The 17,055-nt window shown below is 44.0% G+C and overlaps 1 protein-coding gene across 1 annotated transcript in view; it reads right to left on the bottom strand.

Moving 5' to 3' along the window:
• Positions 1 to 645: 645 nt before the first annotated feature.
• Positions 646 to 17,055, bottom strand: part of LOC124039675 (reversion-inducing cysteine-rich protein with Kazal motifs-like) — a 58,329-nt gene continuing 41,919 nt past the window's right edge. Inside the window, exons 14-21 of the mRNA XM_046355894.1 lie at positions 15,989 to 16,177; positions 14,076 to 14,198; positions 13,735 to 13,906; positions 8,973 to 9,168; positions 6,121 to 6,331; positions 5,825 to 5,898; positions 4,386 to 4,541; positions 646 to 2,395 (exon numbers count right to left, since the gene is read on the bottom strand). Coding sequence (XP_046211850.1) covers positions 2,081 to 2,395; positions 4,386 to 4,541; positions 5,825 to 5,898; positions 6,121 to 6,331; positions 8,973 to 9,168; positions 13,735 to 13,906; positions 14,076 to 14,198; positions 15,989 to 16,177 — 1,436 coding nt within the window. The 3' untranslated portion in view covers positions 646 to 2,080. The remainder of the gene's footprint in view (positions 2,396 to 4,385; positions 4,542 to 5,824; positions 5,899 to 6,120; positions 6,332 to 8,972; positions 9,169 to 13,734; positions 13,907 to 14,075; positions 14,199 to 15,988; positions 16,178 to 17,055) is intronic.

Genomic DNA, 17,055 nt, shown 5'->3' with positions numbered 1-17,055 from the left:
AATACACACTTGTTTCCTTACTCCCATCACAGCCAGCCCTGTAGGAGAGTACTACATCATTACAGGTCACTATCTACAGCACTCAACCATCTTAGAGGCTGTGCCAGAGCCAGACACCCCCTTGTGGTGATAGTATGTCATTGCATGTTAGAGGATACATTTTTATTTTACCTATATTTAAATAGGCAAGTCAGTTAGGAACAAATTCTTATTTTCAATGACACCCTAGGAACAGTGGGTTAACTGCCTTGTTCAGGGGCAGAACAACAGATTTCTACCTTGTCAGCTCAGGGATTCAAACCTGCAAACTTTCAGTTACAAGTCCAATGCCCTAACCACTAGGCGACCTGCCTAGTGGTTTGGGAAGGCTTTGGCTCTTTCTCATTTGTCTTTCCTTAGACTCCTCGTGTCCTTCCTTGCCTCCTGCTCACAACGTATTTGAGGAGAAGATTTGAGAGGAGGAACTTTGGAACACTTTTTGAGGAGGGAGGATGAAGAAGACAAATGAGAAGTTCAGAACAGCATATTAATGTGACTGGATTGATAAAATATATTTTATTTGTCACTTCTGCTTCAATGTGGAATCTTTAAAACTTCAATTATTCTTCCTAAGGAGTTAAGATGATGAAATGTACAACAACAAACTTGATTGTAGGACTTTATATTTTATAAAATATGCATTCTGTTGGCATTTTACAAACACATTGCAAGTACTGCCATCTCCAACGAGACAATGATGCAATACAGTGATGATTAACATAATGCTTAAGTGCCTACAGCTATACTCTTTCTAAACATTGGCAATATGAACACTTGATAACATAAAAACAACATAAAACTGAGTTTAAATCCCTCGGAAACAGATACAATACTACAAGGACCCTTGAAGGGTTTGCTGCTACAAAGCTGCCTAGCACGATAATACTGTAGAAAACGGGGACACTTCGTGTTGCGTAGGCATAGAGACAACATCAAATCAAACGTGGGGACAGGACAAACATAGTACAATACATTCTGGAGTAAAAACACTTCATAATTGTCATCATGCAAGAATAAAACATTTAGAAAATGGCACATATTGAATCACATCTCGATCCATTTCTTATTTGAAATATAGAACATTTCGGAATAGTTTCGGAATAATTATTATCAACATTATAAAGTTATTGCATTTATTTCACATAGGAACTATATGCAAAGCATGTTGTTGCTATTTGTTTTTGTTCCTACCCATGTGCATCATGGGTAAAGTGATGATTGTCATTTTCATTAAAAACATGGCTGTCGTTCCTCCTTATTTGATATCTTATCTACTCTAGAGGAACAACGAGAATCCCTTTTGTGTGTCTTTCAGCCTACGGAGCGGGAATGTTTGCCTGCCTTTGACCTGTTTCACATTCCAGTATTACTGTCTCAGTCAGCACCTCCCCACTCGCTCTTTATTTACAATAGTACAAATGTAAAACGGGAGTGGGAGAAAGGGGAGGAGAGGGGGAGGAGGCGGAGGAGGGTAATTACACCCCTGAGATTATCTGGGACAAATGTCAGTGTTTGGGAGCGCACCTGTCTGACATCTAGACCTGACTCCCCCTCTGAGACTTAACCACCTGGTTCCTCTCTCTCTCTGTGTCACACACACACACACACACACACACACACACACACACACACACACACACACACACACACACACACACACACACACACACACACACACACACACACACACACACACACACACACACACACACACACACACACACACGTGTGCGTACACATACGCATAAACACAAGCACGCAGGCAAAAACCCACACAAACTCCCCACTCCACAGCTTTAGAGGAGGAGAGAGCTTCTGTTGCAGAATAAAATGGATACAAAACCCTGTGTGATAAAACTCATCTTCTTTAGAACGATATATATAGAGCTCTGTGGAACCAAAGCTGGAATGTGATTGTGTCTCCGCTTCTCTCGTTCAATTAGGATTCATCTCATAGCTTCTCGTCCATGATTGTGTTGACGCTGGTGCAGTAGAGTTAATGGGATTGATTGTCAAGGCTTTTACAGGCTGATGCTTCCTGTCAGGCAATGACCCGAGAAGGGGTCAGAATACTCCACAACACACCCAGCCTCCTGCCAGCGGGGCCTGGCTGGCTAGCAGAGACTAGCTTGGCCTCGGATAGGCCTGGTGCTAAAGTGAGGAGGAGGCCCAGGGCGAGGCAGAAGAAGATGGGCAGGGAGGAGGGCGTTGAGCTGGCGTGGCCCGCGGACCTGATGGTGGAGATGGAGACCTCGGAGGTGAGGAAGGCAGACAGAGGAACATGGGAGACCAGGGTGGGGCTGCCGTAGTTGATGAGCGAGTCAATCTTCTCCGCCTCCATGCTGCAGGCTTCAATCTGAGACGGGATACACACACGCACAATGATCAGGTGAAATTTACAGACACACAGTCCTCCTCCCACAGTTTTCTATGCTTTTGTGTGTGTGTGTGTATGTTTATTCCCTTCTGAAAATGTTATTTTGGTACAAACGTGTCCCAAACCAGGCTCTTTATTTGTGTATGAAACAATCCTAACGAACCACCTAAAAGCCCACATTATTGACAAATAGTTCCTATGAATAGAGTCATAGAGAGAATGATGCAAGGCTGGCTGTGAACTCCATTTGCCGGGTTGCATCGATCATTATCGCTCAGGGCTGTTTTTGCAGAGACAGCAATACAATGGGTGGAAAGGGTGTGCAAAACAACTTCATTGGGCGTTTCACCCTAGACAGTAGTGATGAGATGTCTGATTATTTGTCCCAGTGGAGTAAGAGAGATTCTGAGAGAGGACTTTGATTAGTCCCCCAGTAAGAGGGGGTTTGGGTCTCCGGGCTCATGAGGCGTTTAGAAAATCTTTGTGTTTAACCTTTATTTATCCAGCTTAGTCATTGAAATGAAACCTACTTTCAGGGAGAACTGGAGACGGCAGTTGAACAAATAACAGGGAAATATTGGCCCAGACATGTTTATCATGACTCCTGTGCCCTCCCCGATAAAGTCCCTGTTCAGGATGGCACCAACGTCACAGAACCGTCAGACAGTAATTGATGTATTGTTGCAGAACCAATATGATTCTCTCTCGTGTAGAATTAGGAAGTCGTTTCGGGCAGCTCTATTCAAACATTTCACTGTACTGAGCACACACCCCTGGGACATCTGTGTGACTGAACCATTAGTTCATAGTCACTACAGAGCCACCAGAAGGCTAGTCTACAGGCTGTGTCACAACTCACTACGCTCCTCTCCATGAACCCCATCAGACTAACCACAAGCATGGCAAAACATGTTATCTGAACTACATTTCAAACAGGAGGAACCAGAGAGAGAGCGAGAGAGAGATAATAAGCAGTCCAGCTGGTACATTTGTGGTGAAAAGGTTACCACCAAACACATTTTTTGAGTTTGGGATATAAGCCGAATAAAAAAATCCAAATAATCGTGATCTCTTTTCAGAATCTATGAGAAGATAATCACAAAAGTGTCCTCCAAGCCCATTCCGGAATATCCCATGTCTCTAAACACTGCCCTGTGGGCATCCTCTGTGTGAGCGATCAGCTTGTTAACAAATGCCTCCTCTCTTCTTCTGTAATGACTGTGAGGGGGTGGAGAAACAGAGGGCTCAGTTCTGCGTAGGAAACAAAAGCGCTCACAACACCATGATGGGATGATCTGGCCCCAAGGTTTAGTGTATACTATGCTGATTAGGATCCAGGTCATGCATTAACCAGGAAGTAAAACGAAGGATGTGTCTCAAATGGCACCCAATTCCCTATATAGTGCACTACTTGGCCTTGGAACACTGAAGAATAGGCCTACAAGCAGGGAATCAATTGTTGTCCGTCTGAGAGGAAGCTCATGTAGCCAGAGCACCAGGCTTATCTATTGTGAACGAAGGACAGTCGATACGTCTTTGTGAGAGAGAGTGAGTGAGTGACAGAGACAGACAGACAGACAGACAGACAGACAGACAGACAGACAGACAGACAGACAGACAGACAGACAGACAGACAGACAGACAGACAGACAGACAGACAGACAGACAGACAGACAGACAGACAGACAGACAGACAGACAGACAGACAGACAGACAGACAGACAGACAGACAGAGAGTGTGTGAGAGAGAGAGACAGACAGACACCTGGTTTGCCCCATCCTGGGCTCAAACCAGGGACCCTCTGAACACCAACAAAGCATCATTACCTGTCACTTCACAAAAGCCGCAGGCATTGTAGAGCAAGGGAAAAGTCTACTTTAAGGTCTCAGAGCTGGTGACATCCCCGAAGGAAAGCTATTAGCGTGCACCGCAAACTAGCTAGCTCAGTGTCTGCGTAAGTGTGCGTACCTGCAGTGGGGTGGGTTGCTGGTCCACTGGGACGATGAGGACGATGATCTCTGAGTCAATGCTCAGGTAGCCGAAGATGTCACACTGCGGCACGGAGATGTGGAGACGCAGGATCCTCAGGATGTCATGGACCGTCACTGGCTGCTTCCTGTTCAACTGCAACACCAAACCAGGAGGACAAACACAGTCACACAGAACCAGAGCCAGAGGGGGAAAAGTTTGAGATTCAATTCATTGCAGATAAAGGAAAACTGAACTGCGGGTTTCTTCAAGTTCGTGCTGAATGTGGTCAATACATGTTATTCATCCCCAATTATTAAGAAATATGAAATACCTTTGTGAACAGAAGTTGAAAGGGCAATGAATGTCTTACAGTATAGTGTCCGCTGTCATGGAATGTTTGACACCAATATGGAGGATTGGTTGGAAAAACTATGATGTGTATATCCATTGCTTGTCTGAGTGAGTCATGTCGTCTAGGCCCAAATCCAAAGGCAATTTGTTTGCGATTAGCAGGTTTATGTTCTAGACTTAACGTTGATAAGATGTTTGTGTTGGAAATTAGACTAATAGCCCAAGTTTATAACGAACCTGCTTTGAATTACATGTTTTTTTAGCTTATTAGCTGTTATAAGCATGTATACGAGGCATTTCTGGGCATTTGCTCTTAAAGCTGCGGCCCGACCCAGTCATTTCAAACTGGCGAAGAATTCCAGAGGAAGACATGTGATGTTGATGCTTGGTATTTTGGATCTAGGCCTCACTCTAGTGGTCGTTTGGTGTCATTACAGCTCAAAATCAACAGTCGATGCCAAGGGGGTGGCTAATCCCAGTTGAGTAAGACCTAGTCAACTGGGTTTGCAGGCTTTTATTCCAGCCCTGCACAATCATACCTAACACTATGCCCTTGATTAGCAGAATCTAGTGTTTAGAAGCATGACCGTATAACAAAAGCCTGCACACAGAATTCCGCAGTTGGTGGAGCTATTGCTTATACCTAAGGTTGCACATTTTTGGAAACTTTCAATAAATTCTCTGGGTTTTCCTAATGCTCAGTTTTTAGGATTCCGGGAATTATGAGTTAATAAGCAGGAAATCCGGAATCCTCCAACCATGATTTCTGGAAAACCAGGGAATTTATTGAAATGTACCTAAATTTTGCAACCCTACTTATACATAGACAGTCCTCTTCAATCCACAAAGTAGTGTCGACAGTTTAGATTCAGATATGCAGCAAAACAATTGTTCGTAAATGTTCAACATATATAACACAACAGGAAACCTTTCAACCCTCTTTTTAATGTTAAAATCCATTAAAATCCAACAAAGCAGCCAGCTGGTTGGAAAAGTGAGTGAGTGAGAGGGAAGGGGACAACTTTTCTGAAATGGAACACAGCCTGGGACCCAAATAAGTGAGGAGCATGTCAGAAGGTGCTGACCTTAGCAAAGTTGTTAATCTGCTCCTTGTTCCACAGGATCTGCAGCATGCCCGCACACAGAGGACAGCATGCACCTGTGAGAGGAAGGGGTTGCCACCAAGTTGTCAGGGGTCAGAGGTTAGGAGTCAATCACAACAATATCGTAATAAGATTTGTGTTCCTGTGTGGAAAAATCCTAAGTATAACATGAGAGCCTTTATATGTCAAAGTGAACGTGGCTGCGCCACTGAGTGTACTGACCACAGAATTAAATAAAACATTAGATATTATATGATTTCTGTCTCTATTGTACTGACCGGGTGGTGTGACAGGGATGCAACCCGGGGTGGACAGGGCGGGGCAGGGGATCATGTCACAGCCTGAGTCAGAGGCAAACTCTGCCACCGCCCCCACGGCGTGGCACCGCCCCTGATAGTCCACGGCAACGCGGTCCGAGTAGGCCTCGCACACTGTGTTGTACGTCTCGCCGTTGTGGCCGCACACAGGCCGTGCCTTTTTACAGGCATCCTGCACAGAACCCAAACACATACACACACAGACACAAGAAAGTTTGAGTTAGGATTCAGCCCTTATTAATGTATTTTGTGAAAAATATAATATATAAAAACATAAATACACGTGACCTTTCTACTCTTCATAATACATCACTCATATCCAGATAAACTTAATCAAGGTAAGCTACTCCAATTAGTCACATAGGGAGCCCATTTGTTTATATATCACACCAGGTGTATTGGACGCCATCAGGCTGACGTTGTGAGCGACCGCAATGGAGAAACATGATCCTACCAGGCCCTAAACACTAAATAACCACTTGAATTCAACTTTCAGCCTTAATTCTCCACTTTCACAAACACACACACACAAACATGGGGGGATTTTGCCTGTATCATGTACAAGCACAGTCCTACACAGGAGATATATGTGTCTGCAGGTAGACTAAGTGCATGGGCAGACTAAGAACCTAAATGCAACATATTATTTTATTAGACAAAACCATAGGGTATTTCAGCTTTTGGTGGGCTGGGATATCTGCCTCCTCTCATAAACCATGGCAAAAACATACATACTCAGTCAGTTACTGGAGGTAGGATATGCACATTTGGAGTATGTGTGTGTGTTTGTGTTGCAACAGCTGGGCCTTGTTATCCTACCTCTGAATACAGGCTCTCCATTTAAGCGTTCACGAACACAAACAGAGAAAAGCTTTTCAGAGACTCTAAAAACAAGGATTATCTCTGTGTGATTGACTACATGCTGTGCAGCTCCCTCCAGTAGGGCGATTTTCAAATAGCTGACTGTTTAATGCTATATAGCAGGTGTTACAATGCTACCTATTGCTGCCTCTCCTTATGAGTTCTGGCATGCCTTCTCATCACAAATGAATTACATGTATTGAATTGTCCAAAAGCCCTTAAACACTGTCAACATTTATAGTCAATTTAGGGCAGTGGTCACCAACCAGTCGTTCGACTTGTTGATCTCCAAGGTATTTCTAGTCGATCGCCAAACATTTATGTAAAAAACACAACGATAAAGCCTTGAGTTCCTATTTTGTTATTAGTCTCGGGCTGTTGGTGATAGGTGCAGCAAATTCAGCTGCCCTGCGCGCCACTTCATGTGTCTGAAGGTACAAACTCTGCCTTCCCGGTGGCCGTGGAGAGGAAATCAAGTGCACTATTCCCCTGCTGGCCAATCAGATTGCTCAGATGACCGAGTCTGCAGTAACTTAGCAGCGTACAATACAGCTACAGCGAAATTGATACTGTGAGATTTCAAAACGTTTAAAACCATGACTAGAGAGAGACTGTCAACAAATACAGCAAAGAGATGCTGTTTCTATGACTGAGTTCATGTTTAACTTCTTACTCAGCACGGTCAACATTTTGTATTCAACTTGTATAACCCATAAAATGCGCATTCTTCCTACTTCCACTCAGAGCTACAACAAGTACTGCAGCAGTAATGAATGAGTAGGAAAATGTATCTATAGGCATGCGTTGTTGTTATTTTTAGCGGCTTGGGTATTTTTTAATATCAAGGAATATTTCCATTTCTCTGTTCATAAGAGTAACAACATGAATTTGTGCATGAGACTGAAATAATGCGGTGTGACTCGAGTTTCGATAAGCTTCCATTTTGTAAGTCATGTTAATAAAAAATTAGAGCGGTAGATCTCGGCATGCATTTTGACTCAGATAGTGATCCTGACTCAGAAAAGGTTGGTGCAGATGTTATGGAAACTTGGAGAGCAAGTTTCAAATGTTCTACTTCAACAAGTTTCTTTGGCTAACTGTCAAACTGTTACCCGACAATGGCCCATGCAGGACAGGCTCTAGCTCCCTCATATTAAAATCTGGACCTTGAAGACAGTTCCAGTTCCACTCTTCCCCTATAATCAGGGACCCATTTTGACCTGGAAAAACAGGTGGGTGCAATTAATTATCAGGTAGAATAGAAAACCAGCAGTAGTCTGGCTGGTGCGTTCTGCCCAACGCATCACCAGGGGCAAACTACCTGCCCTCCAGGACACCTACAGCACCCGATGTCACAGGAAGACCAAAAAGATCATCAAGGACAACAACCACCCGAGCCACTGCCTGTTCACCCCACTATCATGCAGAAGGCGAGGTCAGTACAGGTGCATCAAAGCTGGGACAGAGAGACTGGAAAACAGCTTCTATCTCAAGGCCATCAGACTGTTAAACAGCCATCACTAGCACAGAGAGGCTGCTGCCTACATACAGACTTGAAATAATTGGCCACTCTAATCAATGGATCATTAGTTCCGTTAATAATGCCACTTTAATAATGTTCACATATCTTGCATCACTCATCTCATATTTATATGCTGTATTTTATACCATATATTGCATATTGCCTATGCCGCTGTCATTTCTCATCCATATATTTATATGTACAGTATATATTCTTATTCCCTTCCTTTACTTAGATTTGTGTGTATTAGGTAGCTGTTGTGGAATTGTTAGATTACATGTTAGATATTGCTGCACTGTTGGAACTAGAAGCACAAACATTTCGCTACACCCGCAATAACATCTGCTAACCACGTGTACGTGACCAATAACGTTTGATTTGATTTGATCTTGGAGGGTACATATTTAAATACTCCTGGTCTAGCTGTTACCTGACAGTGGCCCATATAGGCCAGGGTCTTGTCCATCTGGAGGAGCTGACAGAGGTTGGGGTGCTCCACGTTGTCTGTGTCGCAGGCCAGGTCCATGTGCATCTTGCCACAGCCGGAGGGACGACCGACACACTCATACTGGGGACAGTGGTAGTCAACCATGTCTGTAAGGCACACTCTACGGCTGGGAATGCACCTGAGGACCAGCGGAAGGAGGGGGGGGGGTTCATTTAGTGATTATTTGAAGCAGTGGAAGTCCAAAACATGGACGCGTTACAGCTGTCGCTTTCGTCAGTGTACACAACTATTCTTTTCAAGTAGTGTAGGTCCTTTGGTTTGAGTTGAGCACTGATGTTCCTGATTATTATTGTGAAGTAGTGTACCTTAATGGTGTGTTATTCTCACAGCAGACATCAGTGCTTTTTTACCATGTGAATTACCCCATTTACTCCTTTATTTAAAACATAAACCATATTACAATCATAATGGTACCTCTCTTTAGGGGAATGTAGTAAATATGTTGACGTATTTATATCAGTACATTAATGCTGATTTTCGATGGGAAACAGAGAGTGAAAATCTATGAAACCTAATGAGCCCTGCCCTTTTGTACACAGTGGAGTTGAACTATACAAAACAAGCAAAAGTTTAGGTAAAAAAGGAGGGACCCTCTCTCTCTTTCTCCACCACAGCCCCCCTATCTCCAAGGTAACCATCCCTGCATCCGTACCTCAGCACCAATCAGGTGGTCTGCAGGCCGCAGCTAGATTTTTATCACCTTGTTTACGGAAGAATAACAAATGTTTGAGAGATCCCACCAACTCTCTGTGCCTTTGAACAGATGGCCAAGGGGAGACATTATAGAATGAGTTTGCAGTGCTTTACATAAGGAACGATGCCAAAACACATTTTTCTTTACTGTGTGGAGGGGAGAGGGGGGTAAAATGCGTCCGTATCACGTTTTGGGTAAGACCCAGATGCAGAGAGTGTCGAAGTAACAAAAGTTTATTACTAGTACAGGGGCAGGCAAAACGACAGGTCAAGGGCAGGCAGAGTTCAGTAATCCTGGTAGGGTGCAAAAGGTCCAGAACGGCAGGCAGGCCCAGGGTCAGGGCAGGTAGAATGGTCTATACTGGGAAAAACTAGGAAACAGGAACAAGAGCAAGGGGGAAAACGCTGGTAGGTTTCACAAAGAAAAAAAAAGGAACTGGCAACAGACAAACAGAGAACACAGGTAAAAATACACTGGGGATAATGGGGAAGATTGGTGACACTTAGAGGGGGTGGAGACAAGCACAAAGACAGGTGAAAGATCAGGGTGTGACAGACCAGCTCTGATGTTCATAGTAATAGGAGTTAACACGGAGCCATGTGTGGTTAAGGAGTGTGTCCTAACCATAGAATTAGGAATTAGAATAATAATAATAGTCATTTAATAGGATCTCTATGGTCCTAATAATGTGCCATCCAGGGAAAGAGGGAGCAATGTTAGATGGACGATGCTGTCTGGGGAAGAGGGAGCGATGATAGATGGATGATGCTGTCTGGGGAAGAGGGAGCGATGTTAGATGGACAATGCTGTCTGGGGAAGAGGAAGCGATGTTAGATGGACAATGCTGTCTGGGGAAGAGGAAGCGATGTTGGATGGACGATGCTGTCTGGGGAAGAGGGAACGATGTTAGATGGACGATGCTGTCTAGGGATGAGTGAGTGATGTTGGATGGACGATGCTGTCTGGGGAAAGAGTGAGCGATGTTAGATGGACAATGCTGTCTGGAGAAGAGGGAGCGATGTTAGATGGACGATGCTGTCTGGGGATGAGTGAGTGATGTTGGATGCGCCTTATGACACAGTTACCGCCGGCAACTGTACAAATCTCGAGCTGACAAGGTACAAATCTGTCGTTCTGCCCCTGAACAGGCAGTTAACCCACTGTTCCCAGGCCGTCATTGAAAATAAGAATATGTTCTTAACTGACTTGCCTGGTTAAATAAAGGTTAAAAATAATAATTTTAAAAAACCACAGGGGGACACACAGCCTGGCCACACCTGAATAAACAACCACTGGATACGAGGCAGTTTGAGAGGGGGATTTCAAGAAAAAGCGGAAGAGAGGAGAAGGGTGCAGGAAAATAGGATCTATCAAGAGAGGAAATAACACTCGTGGACAATGTTCCCTCTAAGTTGCGCGCCTGCCTGCAGCAGCCCTGAGACTGCAGCGCAGCTTCCTGGGACTGCCACGCAGAACAAATATTAGCCCACAGAGAGAAGCACGAGATTGCACTCAACTTTCTATAGCAGTGGTAACCAACCAGCCGATCTCCAAGGCATTCCTAGTCGCCAAACATTTATGTAAAAAAAACAAATGAATAACTTTTTTATTTGTCTTGGGCTGTTGGCTGTAGGTGCACCAGATTCAGCAGCTCTCCGCACTGGGTAGTTGCCATTTTTCACCATTTACTGTGTCTGAAGGTACAAACTCTTCCATCCCGGCGGGCCCAGAGAGCAAATCAAGTGCATATAGGTCTACTGCTGGCCAATTGGATGGCTCAGATTACCATCTCTGCAGGCATAAAATAAATCTACAGCGAAGTTGATACTGTTAGATTTCAATTTTTTTTAAACCATGAGTAGAGAGAGACTGTCAACGAACACAGCAAAGAGCTGCTGTTTTTATGAGTGAGTTCATGTTTAAGTTCTCACTCAGCACGGTCAACATTTTGTATTCAACACTTTTATAAGCTATAAAATGTGCATTCTTCCTACTTCCACTCAGCGCTACAACAAGTACTGCAGCAGTAATGAATGAGTAGGAAAGTGTATCTATGGGCTTGCGCTGTTGTTATTTTTAGCGGCTTTGGTCTTTTTTTAATATCGAGGAATATTTCACTTTCTCTGTTCAACATGAATTTGTGCATGAGGCTGTACACCTCGAGTTTTGCCATCAGCTGAAAGACGGTATCCCTTTTTCGGTCAGTGGAGGAAAGAGAGAGCGGAGGGATGTTGAGAAATGGACCCTCAGTCTGCTGCTCTCTCCCTCCGCTGAGACTGACCATCAGATGCAGGTAAAACACAAATAAAAATGATTTAAATGTATGGTCACTCAGCTGTGCCTCACAAGTAAATCAACAATGGATCTATTACCAGTGTGATCATATAGCTTACCTCAAATGTTTTTATATAATTTAAAAAACTGTCCCGAACAACAATTCAAGCAAAGCCAATATGCAGTGATAATGTATTGGGCCTATAGCTTACTGCACAAACCTCATTGCTAGATGGCTGTTTTTAATTGGTTAATGTTGCATAGTCTTACGTTTTTTTAAGTCATGTTAAAAGAAATCAGGGTGGTAGATCTCGACTTGCATTTTGACACAGAAAGTGATCTTGACTCAGAAATGGTTGGTGACCACTGTTCTAGAGATTTCCCTGTTATTCACACTGTCAACATTTCCCTTTAATGTGGAAATTGTGATTGAATCAACTCCATATTAGCCACTTTCAATGCAACATACTGAAACAAAACAAACTATGCAAGAGATTATGTTGTAGGCAGAATGCATCAGAGTAGAAATCTATTGCATTGACACATATGACTCAGCCAGTACTCTACACAGACCGGCGCGGCATAAACAATCAGAGCAACAGTAGGCAGATATGCAAATAGACCATTGCCATATATGGATCTGTGCCATTCACTTTGAACTGGACTGTGTTTACAGCATGCGCAGTCATGAGTAGATGCACTTGTTTTGAGATCAAAGCGGGAGCTGCATGTAACCATGTGTGCACATTTTGTTCATATCCTTTGGTGCAGTAGTTACTAAGTTATTAGCCCAGTTAGAGATAATTTCTAGTCAGCAATAGGGAAGGGATTGCTTCCTACAAGCACACGAAATGTGTGCATTTCTAAACATCTTCGAAAAGCAAGTCAGGTAGTGATTTTTTTCTCCCAGTGTTGTATTTTGAGACAGGCTTGAATAATCTAAGTAGCCAATAGGCAGAGGGTAGCATAATTTGTCTGATTCTCTGTAATAATGGTATGGGAATAATAATGCATTTGATTTTGTAAAGTGGTTTATTGCATCAAAAAACACAACAAAATGTTCAGTCGCCTCCTTGTCTGTAGGATAAGTGGATAAACAGGTTAATGCCGAGCCCTGAATGGAATCTAGGCCTACATGAAAACCACACATTGGCTGCTACTGTAGGCTGAATGATAGAACAGCTATTTCCATGTCAAAATGTTATGGGATACATTGTCTCCATGTTTTTTAATGGTAGGCCACTCTGGTAGGCCTGCATTATGATCAAATAGACACAGTAGCCTACTTGACCACTGTTAAAACTGTAACTTAAAGCGGGTATAGCCTCATTGTTCACAGTAAACGCGCGCTGGAAGTTGCCCAGAATCTTCACAACATTCAAGTTTGCGCTCAGCAGACCTGAAATTTGCTCAACGTCTACATTTTTTTGAGGGAACATTGCTAGTTGACTGAGATGGAAGAGGATCAGGGCTCAAGGCCTCTGTTAGGAGAGATATAGCGTCCTCTAGAGTGGAGGTGTCCAGTCTTATCCACTAAGGCTGTATGGAATGCTTTGAAAATGCATCCTCCCTACCTTCCTTCCTTGAAGTAATCATTGATCGGACATGGTATGCACATAGTGGAACCTCGGCACTCACCAATCCAATTGTGTTGAATCAGTCATTATTCCAATAAACAAACGATTGAAGGAAAGAAGGAGTGATGGAGTATCTCACCTCTGGTTCTTCTGGCAGGGGTTGGGGGAACAGGGGTCGCTGCTGCGGCAGTGGCCAAACACAAACTGGTTGTCTTTGAAGCCCATGCAGCGGGCCACACAGGCACTGGGGTAGGTGCGGCCATTACGGGCACACACTGGCACGAAGCGGTCAGGGCAGCCACATGGGAGCCCTACGGAGAGGAGGAGAGAGGGAGAGAGAAAGAGAGAGAGAGAGAGAGAGAGAGAGGGAAGGGGGGGGAGAGAGATTAGGGAAAATGCTTTCAGGATCAGGAAAAAATAAACATTATAGCAAGATCATCAACACACACACTGGTCTTTGTTTCTCTCTCACACACACACCAGTGAAGCGGCGGCGGTCCTCGTCTGAGCTGTCGGCGCTGAGGCACTGGCGGGTGGAGCAGATGGTCTCTCCAGCGAAGCAGGAACAGGGGTGGCAGTCTACCCTGAAGGACGTCCCATGGTCTGTAGGACAAGGACACATCGTCACCCTGTGAGACCTTGTCTGATTTCAGTGGTTATTGGGCTGCAAATGTAACTGTTATCTGACACTTTGAGTCCTCCAGCAGCTGATAGACTTAAACTATGCGATCTGGGTCATGGCACCTACAGTTGTCATGGTTCCACCTTTATCCTTAAGCACTGATTCCTCGTCTGGTCTCTTCTCTGCACCTGGGTCCAGCCTCACCACGTCGCAACAGTATTAGACCTGGGAGCTGATATGAGACTTGACTTCTACAAGATACACTTCTGCTGTGTCCGTGGGGCAGTCTCAACCCTTAGGTATTTGTTATTGTTTTTTTATTGAACAAATAGGACAATGGAGAGATAGCAGGGAAGATTGCGATTCAGTAGGGCGTGGGTGGGATTTGAAACCATGCCGACTCTGGTACAGTATGTGTGTTCCAGGGTCTGCGGCTCTAAGTGCTAGACTACACAGGCCACATCTACAAGAAAGTCTGTGGAAGTTAAAGCAACCCTCGGGTTTGGGCTGTCCTGGTATACCTTAGCTTTATTTCTTTAGGATCTGAAACACAAAAGAATGATCTTTAACTAAACTAAGGCTTCCCTATAGGATTACTTCATGTTCCTCTCCTAATGCTGGATATAAGAACTCCGAAGCCCCACCACTCTCACTCTCAGGCAAACCACATCTGTGTCAAATAAGGCTGAAACGTCTGACCCCCCTTTTGAACCGGAGCGAAAACAAACATAAAAGCAAAAGCAATAAACTGATTTGGGTTCAAACAAATGTAGATTCAAAGCCGGTACATTAAACAAAGGGGGAAAGGGGGAAAAAATGCTAATATAAAACCTAGATATGAAAGACAATCCTGTTGTTCAAAGTGTTGTTTCTCTATGGGGATATGATTAGCCACTAGGCCACTAGGGGGCAACATCACAGAGTGACTAAGGCCATGTGTAGCCTAGAGGGGGATGTGGTTACTCTATGCTGAATTCTTCCCTGCTGTTCACAGAAGAGTGTGTGTGTGTGTGTGTGTGTGTGTGTGTGTGTGTGTGTGTGTGTGTGTGTGTGTGTGTGTGTGTGTGTGTGTGTGTGTGTGTGTGTGTGTGTGTGTGTGTGTGTGTGTGTGTGTGTGTGTGTGTGTGTGATGAAGAGAGAGAGAGACAGAGAGAGAGAGAGAGGAGACTGGCAGCAGGCTCCTTTCAAGTCACAGTATTGACATATAGGGCGGGCCAGAGGGAGACCGCGGGAAGGAAATACCAACATGCGGTTGGTTGGGTGCCTTATTTTTAGTTTTTTTTTCAAATTAAATGTAGTGTTGCCATGCTGCTAGGGGAAGAAGAAGAGTGGCAGTGATGTTTACACTACAGGAAGCATTTTACTTTCACAAACAGGCACAACAGCACCAAGAACTCCTCCACAGAGAACACTCTCCAGTCCCAAGTCAACTCCTGGGTCGTGTTCAGCAGGGCATGAGTAGCAAAATGTTTTGTTTTGAGTTCAGGTATTGTGCTTCCAAGTTTTCCCGTTTTGTGCCTACTGAACAAAATTGTGGTCCAACAGTCAGTTGTCAGCTTCAGACGTATAACAACAAATGTGCCCAATGTCAGCATGTCTAAATTGTTCCTTTAGAGCTGAAAACAAGATGGATGCTACACATTGGTGGTGAATGGGGCAAATAAAACTACCCTCACACAATGTAAAGTGTTCTGTGCTTTTAAAATAGTAAGATCTACTGAAAATTGTAACATGAATTGGAGCCATTTAGAACAAGTAAGCGGCAGCTTACTTTTTCTTTGTCCCCCAACAATGCAATTCTTGGAGGTGTCTATGCAGGGCATCTCAGCACAGTTCTCCAGCCTTCCACTCTGGCCACAGGTACACACCTCGAAGCAACCCGCCTGCCCATTACGCATGGGCACCTGGATACGGGCTTCCAGGTGGACCAGGAACTCTGAGGCTTCGCCCAGTTTACAGCCTGCACACACACACGCACGTATGTACACACAAACACACACACACCCAGAACAGAGTACAGTCAGACGAACTGTTCACGTCTACACACATACACATGTATTTACAGTGGAAATAGGCGCCTCCTAGGGGCACAAGACAGTATGGTATGCTATGACACATTGCCTTCTCCTAGCAGCAGTGATGTCATGATACCAGGTTAAGTATCATTATACTCGATAACAAAACAATGCCACTGAAAAAAGAAAGCAGGAAAAAGGACTGTGGTTTGTCCCTTTTTTTGGGGGGGGGGTCACTCTCAAAATCATACTTTTTTAATAGAAAAATTATACAAGTCCACAACAATGCTTAACTTAACACTTTACCCTCGTGGGAATTGGCCTACAGAAGAAATATGAAAAGCATGTGCATAACCATGGTAGCAATTGAAAGGGAACAGTTTACACTGTTGATTTTATGTGCATTTTACATTCACTTTACTTTTTGCCAAATTTGTTGAGAACAAAATCTCAAAATACACTGGATACATTCAGTAACATGATAACAGTATTCGTGGAAAATGTGGGGTAGGTTCAGCATAAGGCAAATAAAATGACAAGGGTTTGAGTGAGAGGACTAACTGGAGTCTCAAAGTGTGCACAGTTCCTAAATCATTTCAATGCACTTTATGACTCAAGAGTCTTGAACTATAAGTTTTTTTTTGTTTTTTTTATTATCTCTCCTAGCTGTGCCGTTGAGGAACTAGAGCAAGCACACTTGCAGTTGTTTTGTTTGGAACACAGCCCTGCATCTCCGTCATCACACAATTACTGTTGTTGTTTACGCAATCCAAAAACGGTTCATTATGAATCGATATCTGGGTCAAACAGCTGCAGGGAATGC

The sequence above is a fragment of the Oncorhynchus gorbuscha genome, linkage group LG07 (genome assembly GCF_021184085.1).
Source record: "Oncorhynchus gorbuscha isolate QuinsamMale2020 ecotype Even-year linkage group LG07, OgorEven_v1.0, whole genome shotgun sequence".
Classification (NCBI taxonomy): domain Eukaryota; kingdom Metazoa; phylum Chordata; class Actinopteri; order Salmoniformes; family Salmonidae; genus Oncorhynchus; species Oncorhynchus gorbuscha.
Note: the sequence above shows the minus strand (reverse complement) of the source record. Positions and strands in the feature narration are given on the sequence as shown.